The following is a 20,970-nucleotide window of genomic DNA, read 5'->3' as shown; positions in this document are numbered from 1 at the left end:
CTGAAGTATTTGCAACCATTCTCCTCCAGGAGAACCAAATGGATGATCCGTTTTGGCCTCCTCCTGAAGTCCCCACAATCAGAAATGCCAGTCTTCAGCCAATTCAATGCACTCCACATGAGATTAAGAAATAGCTGAACACTGGCACCTATCCAACACTGTGGAAAATTGTCCAGGCATATTCTGTCCATATCAAGGAGGCAACTCCAATCTGGCCAAGTACTGCACCATCATTGTGAGCTTACTCATCAGCAAAATGGTGCAAGATATCATTGACAGTGCTGTCAAGCGATACTTACCCACCAATAAATAACCTGCTGCCTGATAGTAAGTTTGGGTTCCATCAGGGACTCTCGACTCCAGACCTCATAGCAGCCTTGGTCCAAACATGGACAAAAGGGATGAATTCCAGATGTGAGATAAGAATGACTGATATTGCTATCAAGACAGCATTTGACCGGTTGTGGCTTCAAAGAGCCCTAACAATGCTGAAGTTAATCGGAATCAAGGAGAAAACTCTCCACTGGTTGGAGTTAAACCTAACACAAAGGAAGATGGTCAGTTACACTGGCATAGAAGGAAATCAGCACAGGGAAGGATATAAATAGAAGGACATATAGAGTCACAGAGTAATTTGTGACATGGGAGGCCATTTGTCCCATCGAACCCATGCCAGCTCTTCGCAGAGCAATCCAGTCAATCTCACTCCCCCACTCGATCCCTGTCACTCTTCAAGTTTATTCCCTTCATGTCCCCATCCAATTTCCTTTTGAAATCGTTGATTGTTTCCATTTCCACCACATTTATGGGCAGCGAGTTCCGGGTCATAGACACTCGCTGTATTACAAAGTTCTTCTGCACACTCCCACTGCATCACTTGCCCAAAACCTTCCATCTGTGTCCCCTATTGTTGTGCCATCAATGAATGGGAAATGCTATTCCCCGTCTAACTTATATAAGCCTGTTAGAATCCTGTACACCTCTATCAAATCTCTCTTCGGTCGCCTTTGCTCAAGGGAGAACTACCCTAGCTTTTCATACCCACCCTTGTAACTGAAATCCCCATCCCTGGAACCATTCTGGTAAATCTCCTCTGCACCCTCTCAAAGGTCCTTACACATCTTTCCTCAAGTGTGGTGACCAGTACTCTAGTTGGGGCTTAAACAGAGCTTCATAAAGGTCCATTATAACGTGCCTGATTTTGAACTGCATGCCTCTATTTATGAAACACAGGATCCCATATGCTTTGCTAACCATACTCTCGATATGTCCTGTCATCTTCAAAGATCGATGCTCAGGCACCCCAAATCCCACTATTTCTGCACATTTTTGGAACAGCACCATTAAATCTATATTACCTCCCCCTCTCCCTTCTGAAAAAATGCATCACCTCACACTGTATTAAATTCCATCTACCACTTGTCTGCCCAATCCATACAGTTTTGGACTCCTTGCTTATGGATGGATACACTTGCGTTGGACGCAGTTCAGGGAAGGTTCACAAGGCTGATTCCTAGGATGAAGTGGTTGTCTTACGAGGAACGGTTGAGCAGGTTGGACCGATACTCATTGGAGTTTTGGAGAATGAGAGGTCTTCTTACTGAAACATAAAATTCAGAGGGGACTTGGCAGGCTGGATGCTGAGAGAATGTTTCATGTAGGAATCTAGAACTGGAGGGCACAGTGTCAAAATAAGGGGTATCCCGTCTAAAATGAGAAGTGGAGGAGGTTCTTCTTTGTTAATTTTTGAAATATTCTCACCATGTAGCTGAGGAGGCTGGGTCATTGAATATATTGAAGGCCGAGTTAAACAGAGTTTTGATTGACAAGGAAGTCAGCTGTTATGGGGGACAGGCAAAAACGTGGATTTAAGGCCACAATCAGATCAGCCATGATCTATTTATATGGCAAAGCACACTTGAGGGGCTGAATGGGCTGCTTCTGCTCCTGTATCGTATGTTTACATGGATACGACTGAGGTGGGAGGATTGCACTTGTCTTTCTAGTTCCACTTCCTGACAGGTAACTGCATATATTTAAATGTTTACCCAGTTACCGACATGGTCAATCATATTCTCTGCTCTTCATCCCAGAATAAAATACACAAACCAGGTTTCCTTAATAAACAACAAAATTATCAGTTCATTATAAAACAAGGCTCATCCAGAAATGAAGTAAAGCATTAACGTACAAATTGAAATATGAAAGTCCCCTTTTTAAATATTTCAACACTCACACGCACTGGTTAACAGAAAAAAAAATTCTCTGCAGAGATCTTTTACAAAAAGACCACAAAAAGTACTTTGGGCCAATACTTGTTAATTCTTGAAGAAAACGGACGAGATATTTGTTGTGTACCAAAATAGCACGCAGTCTGGCGTTTGAGAACACTTAGGCAGGTCTCTGGGATCTTTTCTGGAGCAGTTCTTTTCAGCCAGTGTCGAGAACTAATCTGGCATGCTTTTCCAGTTTAAATAAAGCATAGAAATATATAGAAATGGAAGGACTTTCATAACACCTCCATCCTTGGAGTAATGAAATGCCATTTTTAAATGCATTTCATTACAAAGTGTGAAAACATTGAAGATGAAAAATATAAAACACATTTGCACACATTCTTATTTACTTTTTATCTGCAGATAATACTGTTCTGCTTGTACCATCTTTGCACTCAGATAACTCAAAGCAAAATGAAATTCGAGACAAAGTATCCTCAATTACGTTATTTTTGCACACAATGTGGATACTCTTTATGTGATAAAGTTCCAATAGTACCTTCGCTTTCTTTTGCAGCAAATCATTCAGGGGAGCAACTATAGTGCTAATATTTGGGACAAACCTGAGGTGGAAACCACACATCCCCCAAACCTCATGATTTCTTGTTTAGTCTTAGGGGTAGGGAACTCCATCATTACTTGTACTTTTGCTGTTCTTGGAAACACTTGTCCTTGCCCTCCTATATGCCCGAGGTAGGTTACCCTCGCTTTTGCAAATTCACTTATGGCAAATTTATCACTAAATCAGCCGATTGTAATTTTCTAAACAGAGCTGCTAGATGTTCCAAGTGGTCCTTCCAAGTGTCACTGTATGCCAGCACATCATCAAGATAAACCACACAGTTAGGAACACTGGCTACCACGTGGTTCATTAGTCTCTGAAAACTGGCTGGGGCATGTTTTAACCCGAATGGCGTCACCCGGCATGGGAAAAGACCGTTTGGTGTGACAAAGGCTGATATTACTTTAGCTTGGGGTGTTAAAGGAAACTGCCAGTTTCCCTTTAACAAATCTATCTTTGTAAGAACCGTGGCACGGTCGACTCTGTCTTCCAAGTGAGGAATTTGGTAGGAGTCTGCCTTTGTTACTGTTTTAACCTTTCTGTAGTCTATACAGAACCTACTTGAACCATCAGGTTCAGGCATTAACACCAGTGGGGAACTCCAGCTGCTTTGACTAGGTGCAATTAAGTGGTTTTCCAACATGTATTGGATTTCCACTTTCACCTGGGCCGTGTTTCCCTGGACTTAAACGGTAAGGATGTTGTTTTTTAGGAAAGGATTCCCTAAATCCACAACATGCAAGTCCTGGTTTAGTTTTAGAGATACAGCACTGAAACAGGCCCTTCGGCCAACCGAGTCTGTGCCGACCAACAACCACCCATTTATACTAATCCTACACTAATCCCATATTCCTACCACATCCCCACCTGTCCCTATATATTTCCCTACCACCTACCTACACTAGGGGCAATTTGTAATGGCCAATTAACCTATCAACCTGCAAGTCTTTGGCGTGTGGGAGGAAACCGGAGCACCCGGAGGAAACCCACGCAGACACAGGGAGAACTTGCAAACTCCGCACAGGCAGTACCCAGAATCGAACCCGGGTCCCTGGAGCTGTGAGGCTGCAGTGCTAACCACTGCGCCGCTGTGCCGCCCCCAGTCTGTCACTACAGACTCTTTTAAATGCTGTGAGTATCGTTGTTAGGCCTTCTCGTTGTTCTGCCTTTAAATATGAAAGCATAGTGTCTAAACCTCCCTGACAATTCCGTATTAGCTAACCATATAGTAGGAGGTACAATTTGAAAATTGTCTCGGCCTCCTTCTACCTCATCCTCACTATTCCTTTCATCCCTCACTGTTCCTACTACCTAACATACCTGTGCTTGCTTATCTTCCTCCCAGCAATGATATTGTTCAACATATTGATGTGACAAAGCCGATTCTTTTCTGAGGATCTGGGGTGTCAATCAAATAATTTTACTTTACTAAGACTTTTTAACCACTTTCTATGGACCACTGAATCGTGCTTTCAGCGGGTTTCCCTTTAAAGCTGGTAATAATAACACGCCATCCCCTGGTTGAAATGTGCAGGTCTTGGCATGCTTGTCTGCCCATTTCTTCATTGTTTGGGAAGTTAGAAGATGTTCCTGAGCCACTCTGTAGGTTCTCGTGAGATGCTCCCTGAACACAGATACAGAATCTGAAAACCTTTCTTTAATTAGTTTTGGAGCACCTCTTTCCTCATGTCCACAATCTAATTCAAAAGGACTAAAACTGGTGGACTCATTAGGTGAATCCCTGGGGGCAAACAAAAGAATTTCTAGCCCTTTATCCCAATCATGGCGTAATTCATGACAGCATGCCACGATCATTGTTTTGAGGGTCTGTTGGTAAAACTACTTGTGTCTGTAGATGGTATGCTGAGGACTTTAACCCAAATTACCTATAACGTTCTGAAAAATTGTAGACATAAAATTGGAACCTTGATCCGACTGAATCTCAGTCAGTAATCCATACCTAGTGAGAAACTGGGTTGACTTCTCTACCACGACCTTTGTCGAAATTATTCTCAAGAGAATGGGCTCTGGGAACTGAGTAGCCATATCCATGATAATTGGTGTCCCCCGTCTCTAAATGGTTCCCCAAAAACTGGTATGGGAATTAGAGGTGCTGGTTTTGTGGCAGGCTGTGGTTTTCCTACAATCTGGAATGTGTGGCACGTTTTACAAAACTGCACCACATCCTTGGAAAGTCCTGGCTAGTAAAAAGATTGACCTATACGTGATTGGGTCTTCTAGATCCCCACATTTCCCACCATCGGAATTTCATGCGCTATCATTAATATTTCCCAGCGCTACTTGGACGGTACAATTATCTGGTGAACAACCGGCCATTCTTTGTCCACAGGTCTGTGAGGAGGTCTCCACTACCTCATCAGAATCCCATTTTTAACATAGTAGCTTTCCAGAACTCCCATTGCCTCAGCTTCTGTTCGAGCCGATTGTGCCACTTTATTTAACTCTGGACTGGCTTCCTGAGTCTCGAACATTTCCTTTGGACATTCAAATCCCCAAAGAAAGTTTCAGATATTAGATAAAGTTTCAGATATGAGACTAACTGTCTATGGTGCCAATTTAACCCTGACAATGGAATTGTTTAGCCATTGCTCAGGTCACTACACATGAAGGAACAAAATCCTCATACCTTTTCTTGCAACTGTTCTGTCTCTTTAACTTCGCTTGGTCTTTCTGTGACTACTGGAGAAGCTACTACCTTTCTTTTTATTTGTTTGTGGGTTACAGGTGATGCTGACAAGGCCAGCATTTACTGCCCAACTGGACAGTATTCCATCACACTTCTGACTTGTGCCTTGTAGATGGTGGGCAGGCTTTGGAGAGTCAGGAGGTGAGTTACTCGCCGCAGGATTCCAAGCCTCTGACCTGCCCTTGCAGCCACGGTATGTATATGGCGACTCCAGTTCAGTTTTTGGTCAATGGTAACCCCCAGGATGTGGATAGTGAGGGATTCAGTGATCATATTGCCATTGAATGTCAAGGGGAGATGGTTAGATTGTCTCTTGTTGGAGATGGTCATTGCCTGCGTTTTCCTCACTATTCCTTTCATCCATCATTATCATTACTACCTAACGTACCTCTGCTTCCTTATCCTCCTCTCAGCGATGATATCGTTCCAGACATTGATGTGACACAGCCGATTCTTTTCTGAAGATCTTGGGTGTCAATCAAATAACTTACTTTGCCAAGACTTCCGACCACTTTATAGGGACCACTGAACCGTAATCACGCTGGGTACGACACCAACCAGCGGAGATTCCCCCCGACCCCACCCCCCGTAACCTGATTCCCATTGACTGCAGTTTTGCTGGATTTGTCCTGCTTTTTGTGTACAGGACATACCTGGGCAATTTTCCACATTGCTGGATAGATTCCAGTGTTGTAACTGTACTGGAACAGCTTGACTCGGGGTGTGGCTTGATCTGGAGCACAGGTGTTCAGTAATATTGTTGGAATGTTGTCAGGGCCCATAACATTTCCAATATCCCGTGCCTTCAGTCGTTTCTTGATACCACACGGACAAATCATTCCCAGGAGTAGTTCAATTTGTCTCCAAGCAAACTATGGACAAGTCCTATAGTTATCATTCCAGGCAGCAGATCACACTCCAGGTTCACCTGATACAGAAATACAGGCGCATACTCCCCACCGATACCATTCACTTACACCTTGGAATTCAGCATGCTCTCCCGTGGAAAAGTTGTACCTTTCCCCAGGAAAAGAGTTTGGGTGGCTCCTGTATCCCTAAGTATATCTATAGGTTTATCTGCCTCACCTGAGGGATAAGGAGTTAACTTTCTTTTTGACAAGAATTCCCTTAACTCTCAGGTATACTTTTCACATCCCCCGCACTCAGTGTCTTTTGTACTTGGCCTTACAGCTACAGTCAGAGCTACTATTGGCTAGGACCTTGTGCACCTCAATAAATTCTATTGGTTTACACCGCAACTTCTAGGATTCTGCACAAATGTCTCCACCTTGTGCCATTGGTAATATTTAGACTTTTGGAACTCACTTCCACCCTCAACATCTTCCTTTCTGGCCTGAGGCGGAGATCCCAGAGCTTTCCCAGCTGTTCCTTCTTGTCTCTGGTTACTTGCCTTCCTTTCACCCTCCCACCTTCTCTCCTACTTTGGTTTGTGGGGGCGATGGACAAAGGGTTTGGTCTTATAAACAAGCTCTTAATCATTATTGATCTCAATGGTTTGTCTGGCTGTTGAAACCTTCTGGTTCTCTACATGGGTTTTACAAATGAAGGGAGTGTTTTTATTAATTCTTCCCGAAGGTTCTCATACGTGGCCTCTACCTTCAGTGCCTGCATCCAACGATCAAAACTAATTTGCACTACCCTCCCAAATTCTATGTACGTCTGCCCAGCTTGTCTCCAGTGGTTCGGAAAATTCTGCTGGTCAGCTTCAGGGACTAACTCATAAACAGCGAGAATAGTCTTTTTCGCCATCCCATAATCTGCAGAAAGCATTAGCTCTGCCCATCAACCAGCTTTGCATAAGCAGTGTCCAGCTTGTCTTTGGCCACTTCATCTGTCAGGATATCTTTTCAAAAGAAATGGAAAATGCCTCTCAATCACCTTCCTCAAACCTCGGGAGGGCTTGCACAAATTTTAACAGCTCTCCACCATGTCCTCTGCTGGAGTCAAATCTTTCCTCACCAAACTTTTCCCTGGAGTCAAGGCCACTCTTTTGTCTTAGTTTCAGCTTTTAAATTCGAATTCCCTTCTTTCTCTTACTCTTTAAATTCTCTCTCCTTTTCCCATTCCTCTCATTCAATTTCAAGTTTCTTCATTGTCATTTCTCTTTCCCGTTCAAGCTCAAGTTTTTCCATTACTATTTCTTTTTCTTTTCCTTTGCAAGTTCAAGCCTCTTCATTTGTACTCAATCCGAGCTAATTCACCTGAACTACCATCTGGATTGACTTCTTTTTCTTACAATTGCAAATGCAGTGCTATTATTTCAAGTATGTCTGCTTTCTTAGCTCCTGGCTTTAACTCTAACCCCAGTGTTGCTTCCATTGCTATTAGCCTAACCTTCGTGAAGATTTTCAAATCACTCAGGGATAAGTCCTCCATCTCCAGAAAGGCCGACAACTCCATTCCATTAATGTAAACTTTACTCTCATGCACAAGAAACCCATTTCCCTCCTTTTCCTCTTTTAATTTATTATTACCCCCCCTGACAACTGAACATCTTTGGCTTTGCGTTATCCCACACAGAGCCCCCAATTATGTGTTGCGACCGAGGTGGGAGGACTGCACTTCTATTCTAGTTTTGCTTCTCGACAGGTCACAGCATTTATTTAAATGTTTAACCAGTTACCGATATGTTCAACCACATACCCTATCCTTTATCAGAGAATAAATTACACCAACCTTCTTTTATAAACAGCAAAATTATCAGTTTATTATAAAACAAGACTTATCCAGTAATGAAGCAAAGCCTTAACACAAGACACACATACACACACAAACAGTCACACATACACATACACACACACACACACACACACCCTGGTTGACAGATAAAAATAAATGTTCTCTGCAGAGACTTTTACAAACAAAAAACAACAAAAAGAATACTTTGGCCAAGTAATTGTTAATTCTTGAAGAAAATGGATGCCAAAATGGCATACAGTTTGGCGTCTGAGAACACATCGTTTAGTCACTGGGATCTTTTCTGGAGCAGTTCTTTACAGGCGGCATCGAGAATTAATATAGCAGGTTTTTCTGGCATCTCAGGAGAAATGCAGCATCAGGGGTTTAGCTCTCAAACATACTCAACATTCAGGTCTTTTCAGAGAAGTAAAGGAAGAGATGAGCTGGGAGTTTCTCTCCTGGCAGGCTGTGCTCCAAGTAACTTAACCTTTAGGATTTCCTAGCTTGAGGAGAAGCTGGAATCACTGCAGAGTATCATGGAGCAGGAGGGTTTCCTGGATTGTACTTTCCAGGATGGTAAGAGTTCAGGATAGTACTTGGGAGGGCGTCCAAAAGACTAGAAAGAGACTGAATGTGCAGGAGTTTTCCGAGTGTGTGCCACTCTCAAACACGTACATATCCCAACTAAACAATATCCCAAAAGTGAAACTTCCTGACCATCATAAATCTTGGCATATCACTTCTCTGTAAACACCTACCCTAATTCACGAAAACGTCTGTTGTTAATTGGGCTCAATGCATGTGACTTCCAGTAAAGGCTGCATTCATATAAGACCCCTCAGTGACCCTTGGAAAAAGACACATCAATGGAATCTTGTCAGCTTTAACGCACCAGTCTGCAAAACAAAATTGAAGCACTTTCATAACAATACATCCTTTAATAGTCACAATGCCCTAAGATTCTGAATCACTCCCTCCTGAACCATGCTTCACACCCTGTCTTCCTATTTCTACACTTGCTAGCACGTGGCACTGGGAGTAATCCAGAAATTACTACCTTTGAGGTCTTACACTTTAATTACCTCCCACACTCCTGAATATCTGACTGTAGGACCTCAATCCCTGCCCTTGCTATGTTGATGGTATTGTCGTTTACCACAACCTCTGGCTCACTCCCTTCTCCTTACCGAATATCCTGCACCCTTTCCATGATGTCCTTCACCCTGGCACCAAGGAGGTGACACACGATGCTGGATTCATGATGATGGATGAATTATGCCTATCTGTCCCTCTGACTATGAAATCTCCTATCGTAACTGTATTTCTACACCTTTCTGCTCCATCCGATGCAGCCCCTTGTCCATTAGTGTCATGATCTGGACTGCATTCCATTCGGGTATTGTCAATTCCAGCCAACTCCAATGCTGAGTACGTGTTTGAGAGTGGCAGACAGTCAGAAACTTCTTGCACTTCCTGTCTCTTTCTCGTATTTCAGATGCCCAGCCATGTACTATCCTGAACTCTTACTGAACAAAAAGGAAGGTGTGTGATAGGACTGAGGGCTGGAGAGATTAACTGGCAAGGAGGTCATGGAGCGAAGGGAAAGCGAGTGTGTGCTAATGGTGTGATGAAAGACAAAGCATTAGTTCAGAGAGAGTGTTAATGACAGAATAATGAACAGCCCTAGCTAAAAGCACAAACATGAAGAAAAAGTAGACAGGTACATGGTTAAAAAATGATGAAGTAAAATGAAATAAAAATGGAAAAGAGCCAGTCATGCTCTGAACTTAGTGAACTCAGTGTACAGTACAGCAGGCTGTAGCGTGCCTAATTGGAAAATGAGGTGCTGTTCCTGGAGCTTGTGTTGGTGTTCACTGGAACACTGCAGCAAATTGAAATGTGGCAGACATTTAACTCACAGGAGACAGAGAGTCGGGATTAATGGATCTTGTTCAGGTTGGAAAGACGTAACTAGTCGAATGCCACAAGGATCAGTCCGAGGGACTCAATTACTTACTAACTATATACTTGGAGGAGGGGGCACAGTGTAATATATCCAAATTTGCTGACAATACAAAAATAGGTGGGAGGACATGCTGTGATGAGGACATAAGGAATCTGCAAGGGGATATAGGGAGGTTGAGTGAGTGGGCAAAAACTTGAGAGATGGTGTTCAATGTGGGAAAGTATAAGGTGATCCACTTTGGTAGGAAGAATCAAAAGGTAGACTGTTAGTTAAACCGAGAGAGACTGCAAAAAGTGCAGTACAGAGGGATCTGGTTGTTTTTGTGCATGAAACACAAAAAGTTAGCATGCAGGTGCAGCAAGTAATTAAGAAGACAAATGGAATTTTGGCCTTTATTGTGAAGGGGTTAGTGTTTAAAAATAGGGAAGTCTTGTTACAACTGGACAGGGTATTGGTGAGGCCGCACCTGGAGTAATGTGTACAGTTTTGGTCCCTGTATTTAAGAAAGGATATATTGACATTGGAGGCAGTTCAAAAGAGATTCACGAGGCTGATTCCTGGGATGAAGGAGTTGACTTATCATGAATGGCTAAACAGGTTAGCTCTTTTCATTAGAGTTTAGAAGAATGAGGGGTGATCTTATTGAAACAAGTTTCCGAGGGGCTCGACAGGGTAGATGTTGAGAAGATGTTTCCACTAGTGGGGGACTGTCGAACTAGGGGACACAGTTACAGAATAAGGGGACAAGCATTGAAAACTGAGACGCCAGGGAAATTCTTCTCTCAGAGGGTAATGAATGTCTGGAATTCTGTACCCCAGAAAGTTGTGGAGGCTAGATCACTGAAAGTATTTAAAGAGGAGGTGGATAGATTTTTGAAATATCAGTGAGTTGGTGGGTATGAGGAGCTGGCACGAAAGAGGAGTTGAGGTCTGGGGCAGATCAGTCATGATCTTATTGAATGGCGGGGCAGGCTCGAGGGGCCGAATGGCCTGCTCCTGTTCCTATTTCCTATGTTCTTATATGTTGAAATGGCAAGTGACCCGAAGTTCGAGGGCACCTTTTCCCACTCCGTGGCGATGTTCCACAAAGCGGTTACCCAATCTATATTTGGTCTCATTGTACAGGAGACAGCATTGCGAACAGCAAAAACAGTATACTAAATTGAAAGAAGTACAAGTAAATCACTGCTTCACCCTAAAGGAGTGTTTGGGGCCTTGGATAGTGCGGAGAGAAGAGGTAAAAGGGCAGGTATTACATCTCCTGCAATTGCATGGGAAGGTGCCATGGGAAGAGATGAGGTGTCAGAGCCAATGGAGGAGTGGACCAGAGAAATTTATGAATGTGAATGAGAGAGCGACCAGGAGAGCATTGCATTAGTCGAGTCTCTCGATGACAAGAACAGGACTGAGCATTTCATCAGCAAGTGGGCTGAGGTGTGAATGGAGGACGTTGATGTTACAGATGTAGGCGATAATTACAATGAGAGAACGAATTGCGGAAGCTCATCGTGGGGTCGAATGGGAAGCCAAGGTTGCAAACATTGTGGGGCAGACTGAAAAAAAAGGCAAGTGAGGGGAATAGAATTCATGATAATCTGTGGAGTTTGTACGATGGACGATGATTTCGGACCTTCGAATGTTTAACTGGAGGATACTTTGGCTCATCGAACTCCAGATGTCATTCAAACAGCCTGAAAGCTCAGTGGCAGTGTTTCGAGTGGTGATATTGCCAGCGTACGTGTGGAATCTGACACCATGTGTTCTGATAATGTCTACAAAATGCAGTATGTAGATGAAAAAGAAAAGATGGAGAATAAGTGCAGAACCTTGGAGACTCTAAGTAAAATATTGAGGCTACTATTGAGCAGGAAGATTCGAACCCGGTGAGGACAGTGCCACTGTGCTGGACAATTTCTCAGAGACATTGAGAGGGGGATGGTTTGGTCAAGCATGTTAGAGGCTGAAGAGAGTTTGAGGTGGTCTTATGGAGGGATTTGGAGAGGCAAGGGAGGTTTGAGATTGGTTTCTCGTTTGTAAGAATGGAAGGGCTGAGGATTAACTTTTAGATGAAGGGGTGACAACAGTGGTTTTGAAAGGGAGGGAGCAGAAGCTGAGAAGAGGGTTCCCTATGAACTATCACCTAATATGTGACAGGATCAGACACTGCAGGGTTATTTCCCGAGTGGAAATAGGTTCAAGATAGGACAAAGTGCATTTCATAAACATGGAGAGCTTGAACAGAGGTTGAGGGAGATAGGAGTGATATTGCCAAAAATATTCAGTTCACCCCAGTCGAGTGGTTACCGGGCGAGTTTTGATTTGGTGGGCAATTGAACGTAGGTTTCAACAGAAACGGGTGAACAGGCGGTTTCAATCTTTGTGGCAGAGTATTCCTTGAGCTTCTTGCACTGTTGTTGCAGGTGAGGGATGAGGGGCAGGGGACAGATATTTAACAAGACCTTTGATGGTGAAGAAGTGATGCCAGCTTTGCATTGCAGGATGACGCTGGAAAAATGGGTGCCGAGAGGAAAGTGAGGCCCACTTCATGTGAACCAAATCGATTCCGCTGTGCAGGCAATATGCTCCAGTATCTGTCCCTAAGACTTGTGGTAGCAAATCTGGGGCTATAGCAGGAGATTCTATGAGGATAGCAGAGAGTAATGGTCCGAGCAATGACCAGTTCATTCCCTAATGTTTAATTCTATTTCGGCCTCTTTGGCAAGGAACATTTTCTCCTGCAAATTTCACCTTTTTTAACTATGAGATTGTTCTGGAAGATGGTAGTTTACGTGCGATTATCCAAGGGTGAATTGTAGTGTATGTTGGAATATCCTAGACTGAGGCTGTTCTCCAGCTGAGGAACATGTTATGTCATATTATCACTCGTTTATTGGGAATTTATTTGATTTTTTTTGTTGTGTGTAGCTGCTCTTGGTCCAGAAATTCAAATTAAGTGAGAATATTCCATGTTATATTCAGAGGAGGCTTGGAGGGCCGAATGGCCTGTTCCTGTGCTGTACTGTTCTTTGTTATGCACATGTTCTTGCTTTCTATATGCTTTACCTTCCTTTCATTTAGCCACATTAAGATTCATTTTGAACATTTTACAGAATTACCCAAACGGTTGTTGTAGTTCATCAATCTTGTTTTTGCTGTTGTCTTGCCCACAAATGTTTCAAGAATACCTTATAAAGCTATAAGCCCTGTTCCTGGTCAATGTTAGTCGCTTATTGGCATAATTTCCCATTCAGTGTGAACAAATATTTCATCCCATTCTTCAGCTCCTCTCTGAATTTCCTCTGTGTCAGTCCATAGATACAAGTGTTTGTGCAAGAACACAGAAGTAGCAGCATAAACCCAACCTGCTGGGTGATATATATCGGATTACTGTAATATTTGTCTGCGTAATAAACATTTGTTACTGGCCAGAGTACAGCATGCACAACATATGTCATCCACAATAGTATGAAATTGGCAGAAATTGTGAAAAGCAAAATCATAGATTTTCTCCGACTATTCACCTCTGGATCATTCTGCTTTTCACTGTAACGTCTGAGTCCCCTGCGAACTCTATTTGCTGCTAAAATATGTCTGGTGGTCAGAGCATTGAAGAACATAATTAAAAGCATTGGTACAAATGGTGTTATAAAGCGGTCAAACCATTCGTGTGCCTTCCAGAAGGGTGAAGTGTAATAATCAGCTCTCGGAACACAATGCCATGGTATATTGTCAATTAGAAAGGCAGGTTCCATTAAAAAGTAAAAGGGAATGGTCCTTACACAGCTAAACACACACACGATCACAATAGCCACAGTCGCTGTTCTCTCAGTGCAATACTTTGCTTGTAGCTTTTGATAGCAAATTGCTACAAAGCGATCAAATGTGAAGGCGACAGTAAACCAAACAGAACAATCTACAAATACAATGTACAAGACAAAGCTTATAATACACACCGGAGTCACAGAAAGGAAACTAACTGGAAAATACATGCTATTAATCCGGTTTACTATCACGTCGATGACTACCACCATTAAATCCGCTGTGGCCATTCCCAGTAGATAGCGAGTGATACATTTGGATAGACCGCACTTTCCTCGGGACAGGATCACAATAGCCACCAAGTTAACTGTACGAAACAGGAAAATGAAAATTTACATCAAGACTGTCCAAAACCTTTTTCTTATTAGACTATCTAATGTCGATAACGAAGGCACTGAAATATTTCTAGTTCCAAATTAAATGTAAATTAAATGTGATTGCAGGTGGATCCCATGCCAGTAACAGCATCTGGGCAAAACACTGAAAGGAATATCTGAAGTGTTCGTCAAACGTGAGTAACAGCATTTGGGCCAAGTACAGAAAGGAAAAGCTGCTGGGTGGATTTCGCGCTAGTAACAGAAATCACCCAAGTTCTCCTCCCACATAAACCAGCCAGAAACTGGATTCAAAACCAAGCACACAAGAGGCTTCTGTAGGAAAACCAGGTAAAGAAATTGAATAATGTTGCAAGGCAATAATTATTAAAATTCCCACAGAACACTTGTTAATCACTGAAAACCAGCAACACAATCGCTAAGTTACTAAATTGTTTTAACTGATATAATTACCACGTTTATGGAGAACTGAAAATACTGGAGCAATTTTGTGTCAAACTTGACTGTGGTTATGATTGAAGGAAGGTTATCATAATTAAGAAACCGCATCAAGGAAACAAGACAATCACTTCAGACTTAACTGATAGCAACAAACAGGGGAGGAATAACATGAACAGTCACACTTTGAGAATCAACATTTTCTGCCTCGTTTCGTTGTCTTACCAAGAATACTGACAACTGCAAGAACGGGATAGTAAATGAGTTCGATCTGGAAAATTACAGGGTATTCCATTTCTTGTGTGCAACACCAATGTCTCCTGCCATGCACACAGGGCTCTGACTGTGTAAATGTAGAGACTTAATCAGAGGAGACCTTAATTATAGCTCAGAGACAGTCATCTAGGGAGTTTGATCAGGGATATTAGTTACATTCCACTGAACAAACATATTTACTGAACAGCTTTACTCCAAGGATTTATGTGCAATATAATCTATACATTATACGAGATGCAAAATAAATGAATTTTATATTTCTTTGAAATTCTTTCCGAAAGTGAATTGCGTATTAATTTGCTATGATCATGGGTGTTGAGTTGGATTCATTCCTCCATTAAAAATAGACCTGGTGTTGAGGTGGATGAACTGTCTCACTAAAAATCATCGCAAAAGCAAAGTACTGTGTTTGCTAGAACTATGACATGCTAAGGAAGTATCAAACTGGCTGAGGGACAACTCAGGCTGTATCAGAGAATGAAATGGATCCTTGCCTGTATTAGAGTGGTTAACAGATGTGCAGAGAGTATCGGAGAGGGTAAGGAACATTTGGACTTTCTCTGCGAAGTTAGAAGATGTTCAGGATGTATCAAAAAGTATTAGGGATGATCAGTGTGTTTCAAAGAACAAAGAACAAAGAATAAAGTACAGTACTACACAGGAACAGGCAATTCGGCCCTCCAAGCCTGCGACGATCTTGATGCCTGCCTAAACTAACACCTTCTGCAATTCCGGGGCCCATATCCCTCTATTCCCTTCCTATTCATGTATTTGTCAAGATGTCTCTTAAACGTCGCAATCATATCTCCTTCCACCACCTCCCCTGGCAGCAAGTTCCAGGCACTCACCACCCTCTGTGTAAAAAACTTGCCTCGCACATCCCCTCTAAACTTTTCCCCTCGCACCTTAAACCTATGTCCCCTCGTAACTGACTCTTCCACCCTGGAAAAAAGCTTCTGACTATCCACTCTGTCCATGCCACTCATAACTTTGTAAACCTCTATCATGTCGCCCCTCCACCTCCGTCGTTCCAGTGAAAACCATCCGAGTTTTTCCAACCTCTCCTCATAGCCAATGCTCCCCAGACTAGGCAACATCCTGGTAAACATCCTCTGTCCCCTCTCCAAAGCCTCCACGTCCTTCTGGTAGCGTGGCGACCAGAATTGCACGCAATATTCTCAGTGTGGCCTAATGAAAGTTCTGTACAACTGCAACATGACTTTCCAATTTTTATACTCTATGCCCCGACCGATGAAGGCAAGCATGCCGTATGCCTTCTTGACTACCTTATCCACCTGCGTTGCCACTTTCAGTGACCTGTGGACCTGTACGCCCAGATCGCTCTGCCTGTCAATACTCCTAAGGGTTCTGCCATTTACTGTATACCTCCCACCTGCATTAGACCTTCCAAGATGCATTACCTCACATTTGTCCAGATTAAACTCCATCTGCCATTTCTCCGTCCAAGTCTCCAACTGATCTATATCCTGCTGTATCCTCTGACAATCCTCATCAATATCCGCAACTCCACCAACCTTTGTGTCGTCCACAAACTTACTAATCAGACCAGCTACATTTTCCACCAAATTATTTATATATACTGCAAACAGCAAAGGTCCCAGCACTGATCCCTGCGGAATACCACTAGTCACATCCCTTCATTCAGAAAAACACCCATCTACTGATACCCTCTGTATTTTGTGACGGAGCCAGTTCTGTATCCATCTTGCCAGCTCACATCTGATCCTGTGTGACTTCACGTTTTGCACCAGTCTGCCATGCAGGACTTTGTCAAAGGCTTCACTACAGTCCATATAGATGACATCCACTGCCCTTCCTTCATCAATCATCTTCGTCACTTCCTCAAAAAACTCAATCAAATTTGTAAGACACGACCTCCCCTTCACAAAACCATGATGTGTCTCGCTAATAAGTTCGATTGTTTCCAAATGGGAGTAAATCTTGTCCCGAAAAATCCTCTCTAATAGTTTCCCTACCACTGACGTAAGGCTTACTGGCCTATAATTTCCTGGATTATCCTTGCAACCCTTCTTAAACAAAGGCACAACATCGGCTATTCTCCAGTCCTCTGGGACCTCATCTGCCGCTAGTGAGGATGCAAAGATTTCTGTCAAGGCCCCAGCAATTTCTTCCCTTGCCTCCCTCGGTATTCTAGGGTAGATCCCATCAGGCCCTGGGGACTTATCTATCTTAATGCTTTGCAAGACACCCAACACCGCCTCCTTTTTGATACTGAGATGACTGAGACTATCTGCACTCCCTTCCCTCAGCTCATCACCCACCAAGTCCTTCTCTTTGGTGAATACTCATGCAAAGTACTCATTTAGCACCTCGCCTATTTCCTCTGGCTCCACACATCGATTCGCATCTCTGACCCTGAGTGGGCCAACCCTTTCCCTGGTTACCCTCTTGCTCTGTATATACGTATAAAAAGCCTTGGGATTTTCCTTAATCCTTTTGCCAATAACTTTTAATGACCCTTTTTAGCCCTCCTAACTGCTTGCTTAAGTTCCTTCCTACTGTCTTTATATTCCTCAAGTGCTTCATCTGTCTCAAAGAGTGTTGGGCTGTATGAGAGATGGGAGGGAAAGCTCAGTATCTGTTGGAGAGGGCAAGGGTGGCTCGGGCGTATCAGAGAGGGTAAGTGGGACTCAGGCTGTATAAGTGAGATCAGAGAGGGTAACGGGCACTCAGGCTGCATCAGAGAGGGTAAGGGGCACTCAGGCTGTATGAGAGGCTGGAACTTAACTAAGTCTGTAAGGACTGAGTAGAGCATGGAGGGTATGGGGGTGTGTGGGCACCAAAAACTGAAAGTGCCATCACCAAGGGGTCGTTGGCATTCTTCAAGACGCACAGAAGGGCAGTGGCACTTGTTCCCAATATTGCAGGAGATGGACAGCAAAGAAAGTGCAATAGATGGAGAGAGATGTCCGGGCTTGGGACTGCCCCTTCGCACAGTTTGCATACACCACAAACTGCAACCCTGAAGGAGGAGGAGCAGCCCAGAGGGAGGGGGCCAGGCACTGGGAGAACACTGTAAGAACGGCAGGAGGAGCAAGAGAGCCCGCCTTCGCGTGGCCATGCTGCAGAGGGGAACAGAGGGCCTCAACAATGGCGTCCCACGCAAATAAGGCCTATCCCCGATAGACAGTCTATCGGGCACAGATCAACCGATTCCTGTACCATGCTATAGGACGAGCTGAGTTCCATGGGCTTTGGTGGACAGCCAATGCCAATAGCCCTGAAGATCACCTTGGTTATCAGATTCTTTGCTTCTAAATCTTTCCAGGAATCTATTGAGGACATGGCTGTGATCTCCCAGGTTGTAGCCATTCAGTACAAAGGTGAACAATGGCCTGTTTAAGAAAGCCTTCCACTAAGTGCTACTGAATTGACCCAGGCAGTCAGATGGAAAAGTTAATTATGTTGGGGGCCATCGCGAGATTTCCCAGGTGCAGGGTGTCATCGATTGCTCACATGTGGCCATCAAGCCTCCTATGGAGCAGCCAATGGCATTCATCAACAGGAAGGGCCCCCAATCCATTAATGTGCAAGAGGTCTGCACTGTCACAAGTGGATCCTTCAGCTGTGTGCACAGTTCCGGACATGCAGCCACAATGTCTACATACTTTGACAGTGCCAAGTGCCACAGTTTTTCTCTCCCCCTGTGCGTCTCTCGGGATAGATTCCTGGGGACAAAATATCGCTATTGAAACCCGTGAGGATCCCTCACACTGCCGCAGAGGAGAGATATAACACATGCCTTGGGTCCACACAAGTGACCATTGAGCAGGCCACTGGGCTGCTAAAGATGGGATTCAGCTGCCCTTCATTACACCCCAGCGAGGGTGTTGCAGATTGTGGTGATCTGCAGTGTTCTGCACAATCTCGCACCGCACAGGAGTCAGGCCTTATATACTGAGGACATCATTTCTCACCACTCCTCATGCAACAATGATGATGTGATGGAGGCTGCTGATCAGGCAGCACAGGATGAGGAGTCCTTGCACCAGAAGCAAGGGGAAAATGAGAGAAGGAGAAGGGAGGTTCAGGACAATTTCCTACCTGCCTGTTTCTTGTGACACTGATGCATTTTCATGATCCGTTCAATAAAGACTTACCTTAAAGCTGTTGTTGCCGTCATCACATGCTCCGTCGCCCAGTGTCCACGTTTGCATTGTGCACCGAAAATGTTTTGCAGGTGATCATACGTGCCCAATCCAGCACTAGCAGCCACTGAGGAAGCGAGGATGAAGATGACAGCTGACAAAGCAGCAAGACCTAGAGTGATGATTCACAGCAGTAAGTCTTATAATAATAAATTGGTGATACCTTATAAAGCCTTAACATGTGCAACATCTGAACGACTGTGTTTTCCAAGTGTGCCTAAGTGCTTCTCTTAACACGTTTATGTGCACTCTCACAATGCGCCACCCTGCGTTTGCAGCTGAGGTGCAGGCAATTTCCTGTTTGGACTGCAGAGTGGCCTGGAATGACATGGGTGGCTGGCCTCTGGCTGTCTGAGGCCCGAAGGTTCCGGGCTTGCTGAGGGGCTCCTGCACAAATGCAAGGCGTTCTTCTGTTGTTGCAGCTACCAGCAGCAGTGGGCTCACCGGCAGAGTGGTTGAGGAGCTGCTGTCCACACTCCGAACACCCTGAGGGGATGCCCTCAGATGCAGAAAGCAGCCGCTCCTGATCCTTTGCAAGGTACAATTGTACCTCACTGCTGACCTGGGTAGTACAAGCACCTGGTGGAGACTTCAGGTGCTCATGGCTAAGACAATCGTTTGATGGTCTGCCTGCATCTCCAGCATCCACTGAGGGATCTGCCAGAATATAACAGAAAGTGCTGGAAATACTCAGCACGTCTGCCGGCATCTATGGGGAGGGGCTCAGAGTTAACATTTCAGGCCAGTGACCTTGCAGTGATCTACTGGATCTGACTCTCCATAAGGGTCGCCAACCTCTTGATGGAGGCAGCCATGCCTGAGAATGTGTTACGGTCACATGATATTATGTGGATGATTCCCACTGTTCAATTCCCCACCTGACTGCAGAATGTGTTTTATTATGAAGTTTTAACCCTCGGTGTTTCATTCTTCAAAGAAACTGACAGTTACAGGTTTTCTTGTGGTTTTAAAAATAACAATTGTAAACCGACCAATGTACCTAATCCTGAAATTTTCGCAACCACATCCACTCATGTATTCGCTCATGCACACACTCATAAGAAGGGACAGGTAGAGAAGGGGAAAAAAAGGAAGGAAAATGTTACTGTTTGAGGGCAATTGGAGGGGACGTCAAGATAAACCTGTTGAATTCTTTTGGAAATGAAGTTCTTGATTGATGCAGTCCCTAGATGATTGTAGATTTCTCTATTGATTGAAGGTTCAGTTCAAGACAGTAGGGCACGGTCAAAATCCTGGAACTCCTTTCCTAACAGCACTGTGGGTGTACCTACCCCACATGGACTGCAGCGGTTCAAGAAGGCAGCTCACCACCACCTTCTCAAGGGCAATTAGGGATGGGCAATAAATGCTGGCCTGGCCAGCGATGCCCACATCCCATGAATGAATAAAAAACAAGTTCACTGCTCTCTAGTCTAGATCTTGGATTCTACGGGAGCGTATGTGCCTTCTGGCTTGCTGATACACAGGCTGCTAGTTTTCTTTGGAGAATTTGCTTTTTGCCAAGTTGGCCACTAGATGAGTGTTCTGTGGGATTTTGAAGAGGGTTTGTAAATGATGACATTACTCTGCAGTGAAATAAGCCATTGTGGGTAACAAAGGCCGAGATTTCATTTACCTGCTGGGTCATTAGTACTTGCCACTATCCTTTCAATAAATCTGTTTTGCTCATGTCGATGGGAT

General features: G+C 43.9%; 1 protein-coding gene across 1 annotated transcript; it reads right to left on the bottom strand.

The window, feature by feature from the left end:
• Positions 1-13,438: 13,438 nt before the first annotated feature.
• Positions 13,439-18,433, bottom strand: LOC137356854 (probable G-protein coupled receptor 139). The gene is made up of 3 exons (XM_068022694.1): positions 18,284-18,433; positions 14,989-15,043; positions 13,439-14,337 (listed from the first exon to the last, which is right to left on the bottom strand). Exons 1-3 carry the CDS (start codon positions 18,431-18,433, stop codon positions 13,439-13,441), a joined length of 1,104 nt encoding a protein of 367 aa, XP_067878795.1.
• Between the last annotated feature and the right edge of the window lie 2,537 nt (positions 18,434-20,970).

Source organism: Heterodontus francisci, chromosome 46, assembly GCF_036365525.1.
Source record: "Heterodontus francisci isolate sHetFra1 chromosome 46, sHetFra1.hap1, whole genome shotgun sequence".
Taxonomy (NCBI): domain Eukaryota; kingdom Metazoa; phylum Chordata; class Chondrichthyes; order Heterodontiformes; family Heterodontidae; genus Heterodontus; species Heterodontus francisci.
This window is presented reverse-complemented; position numbering and strand designations above follow the sequence as displayed.

Bases quoted from the DNA above. Each gene is read 5' to 3' on its own strand.
- LOC137356854 (XM_068022694.1), bottom strand. From the start codon at position 18,433: ATGGCTACAACCTGGGAGATCACAGCCATGTCCTCAATAGATTCCTGG. The intron at 15,044-18,283 runs GTACAGGAATCG...CCGTTCTTGCAG, and splicing joins TCAGCTCGTCCTATAGCATG to TTGTCAGTATTCTTGGTAAG. The intron at 14,338-14,988 runs GTGTGACTGTTC...TGTTTCGTACAG, and splicing joins AGAAAATGTTGATTCTCAAA to TTAACTTGGTGGCTATTGTG.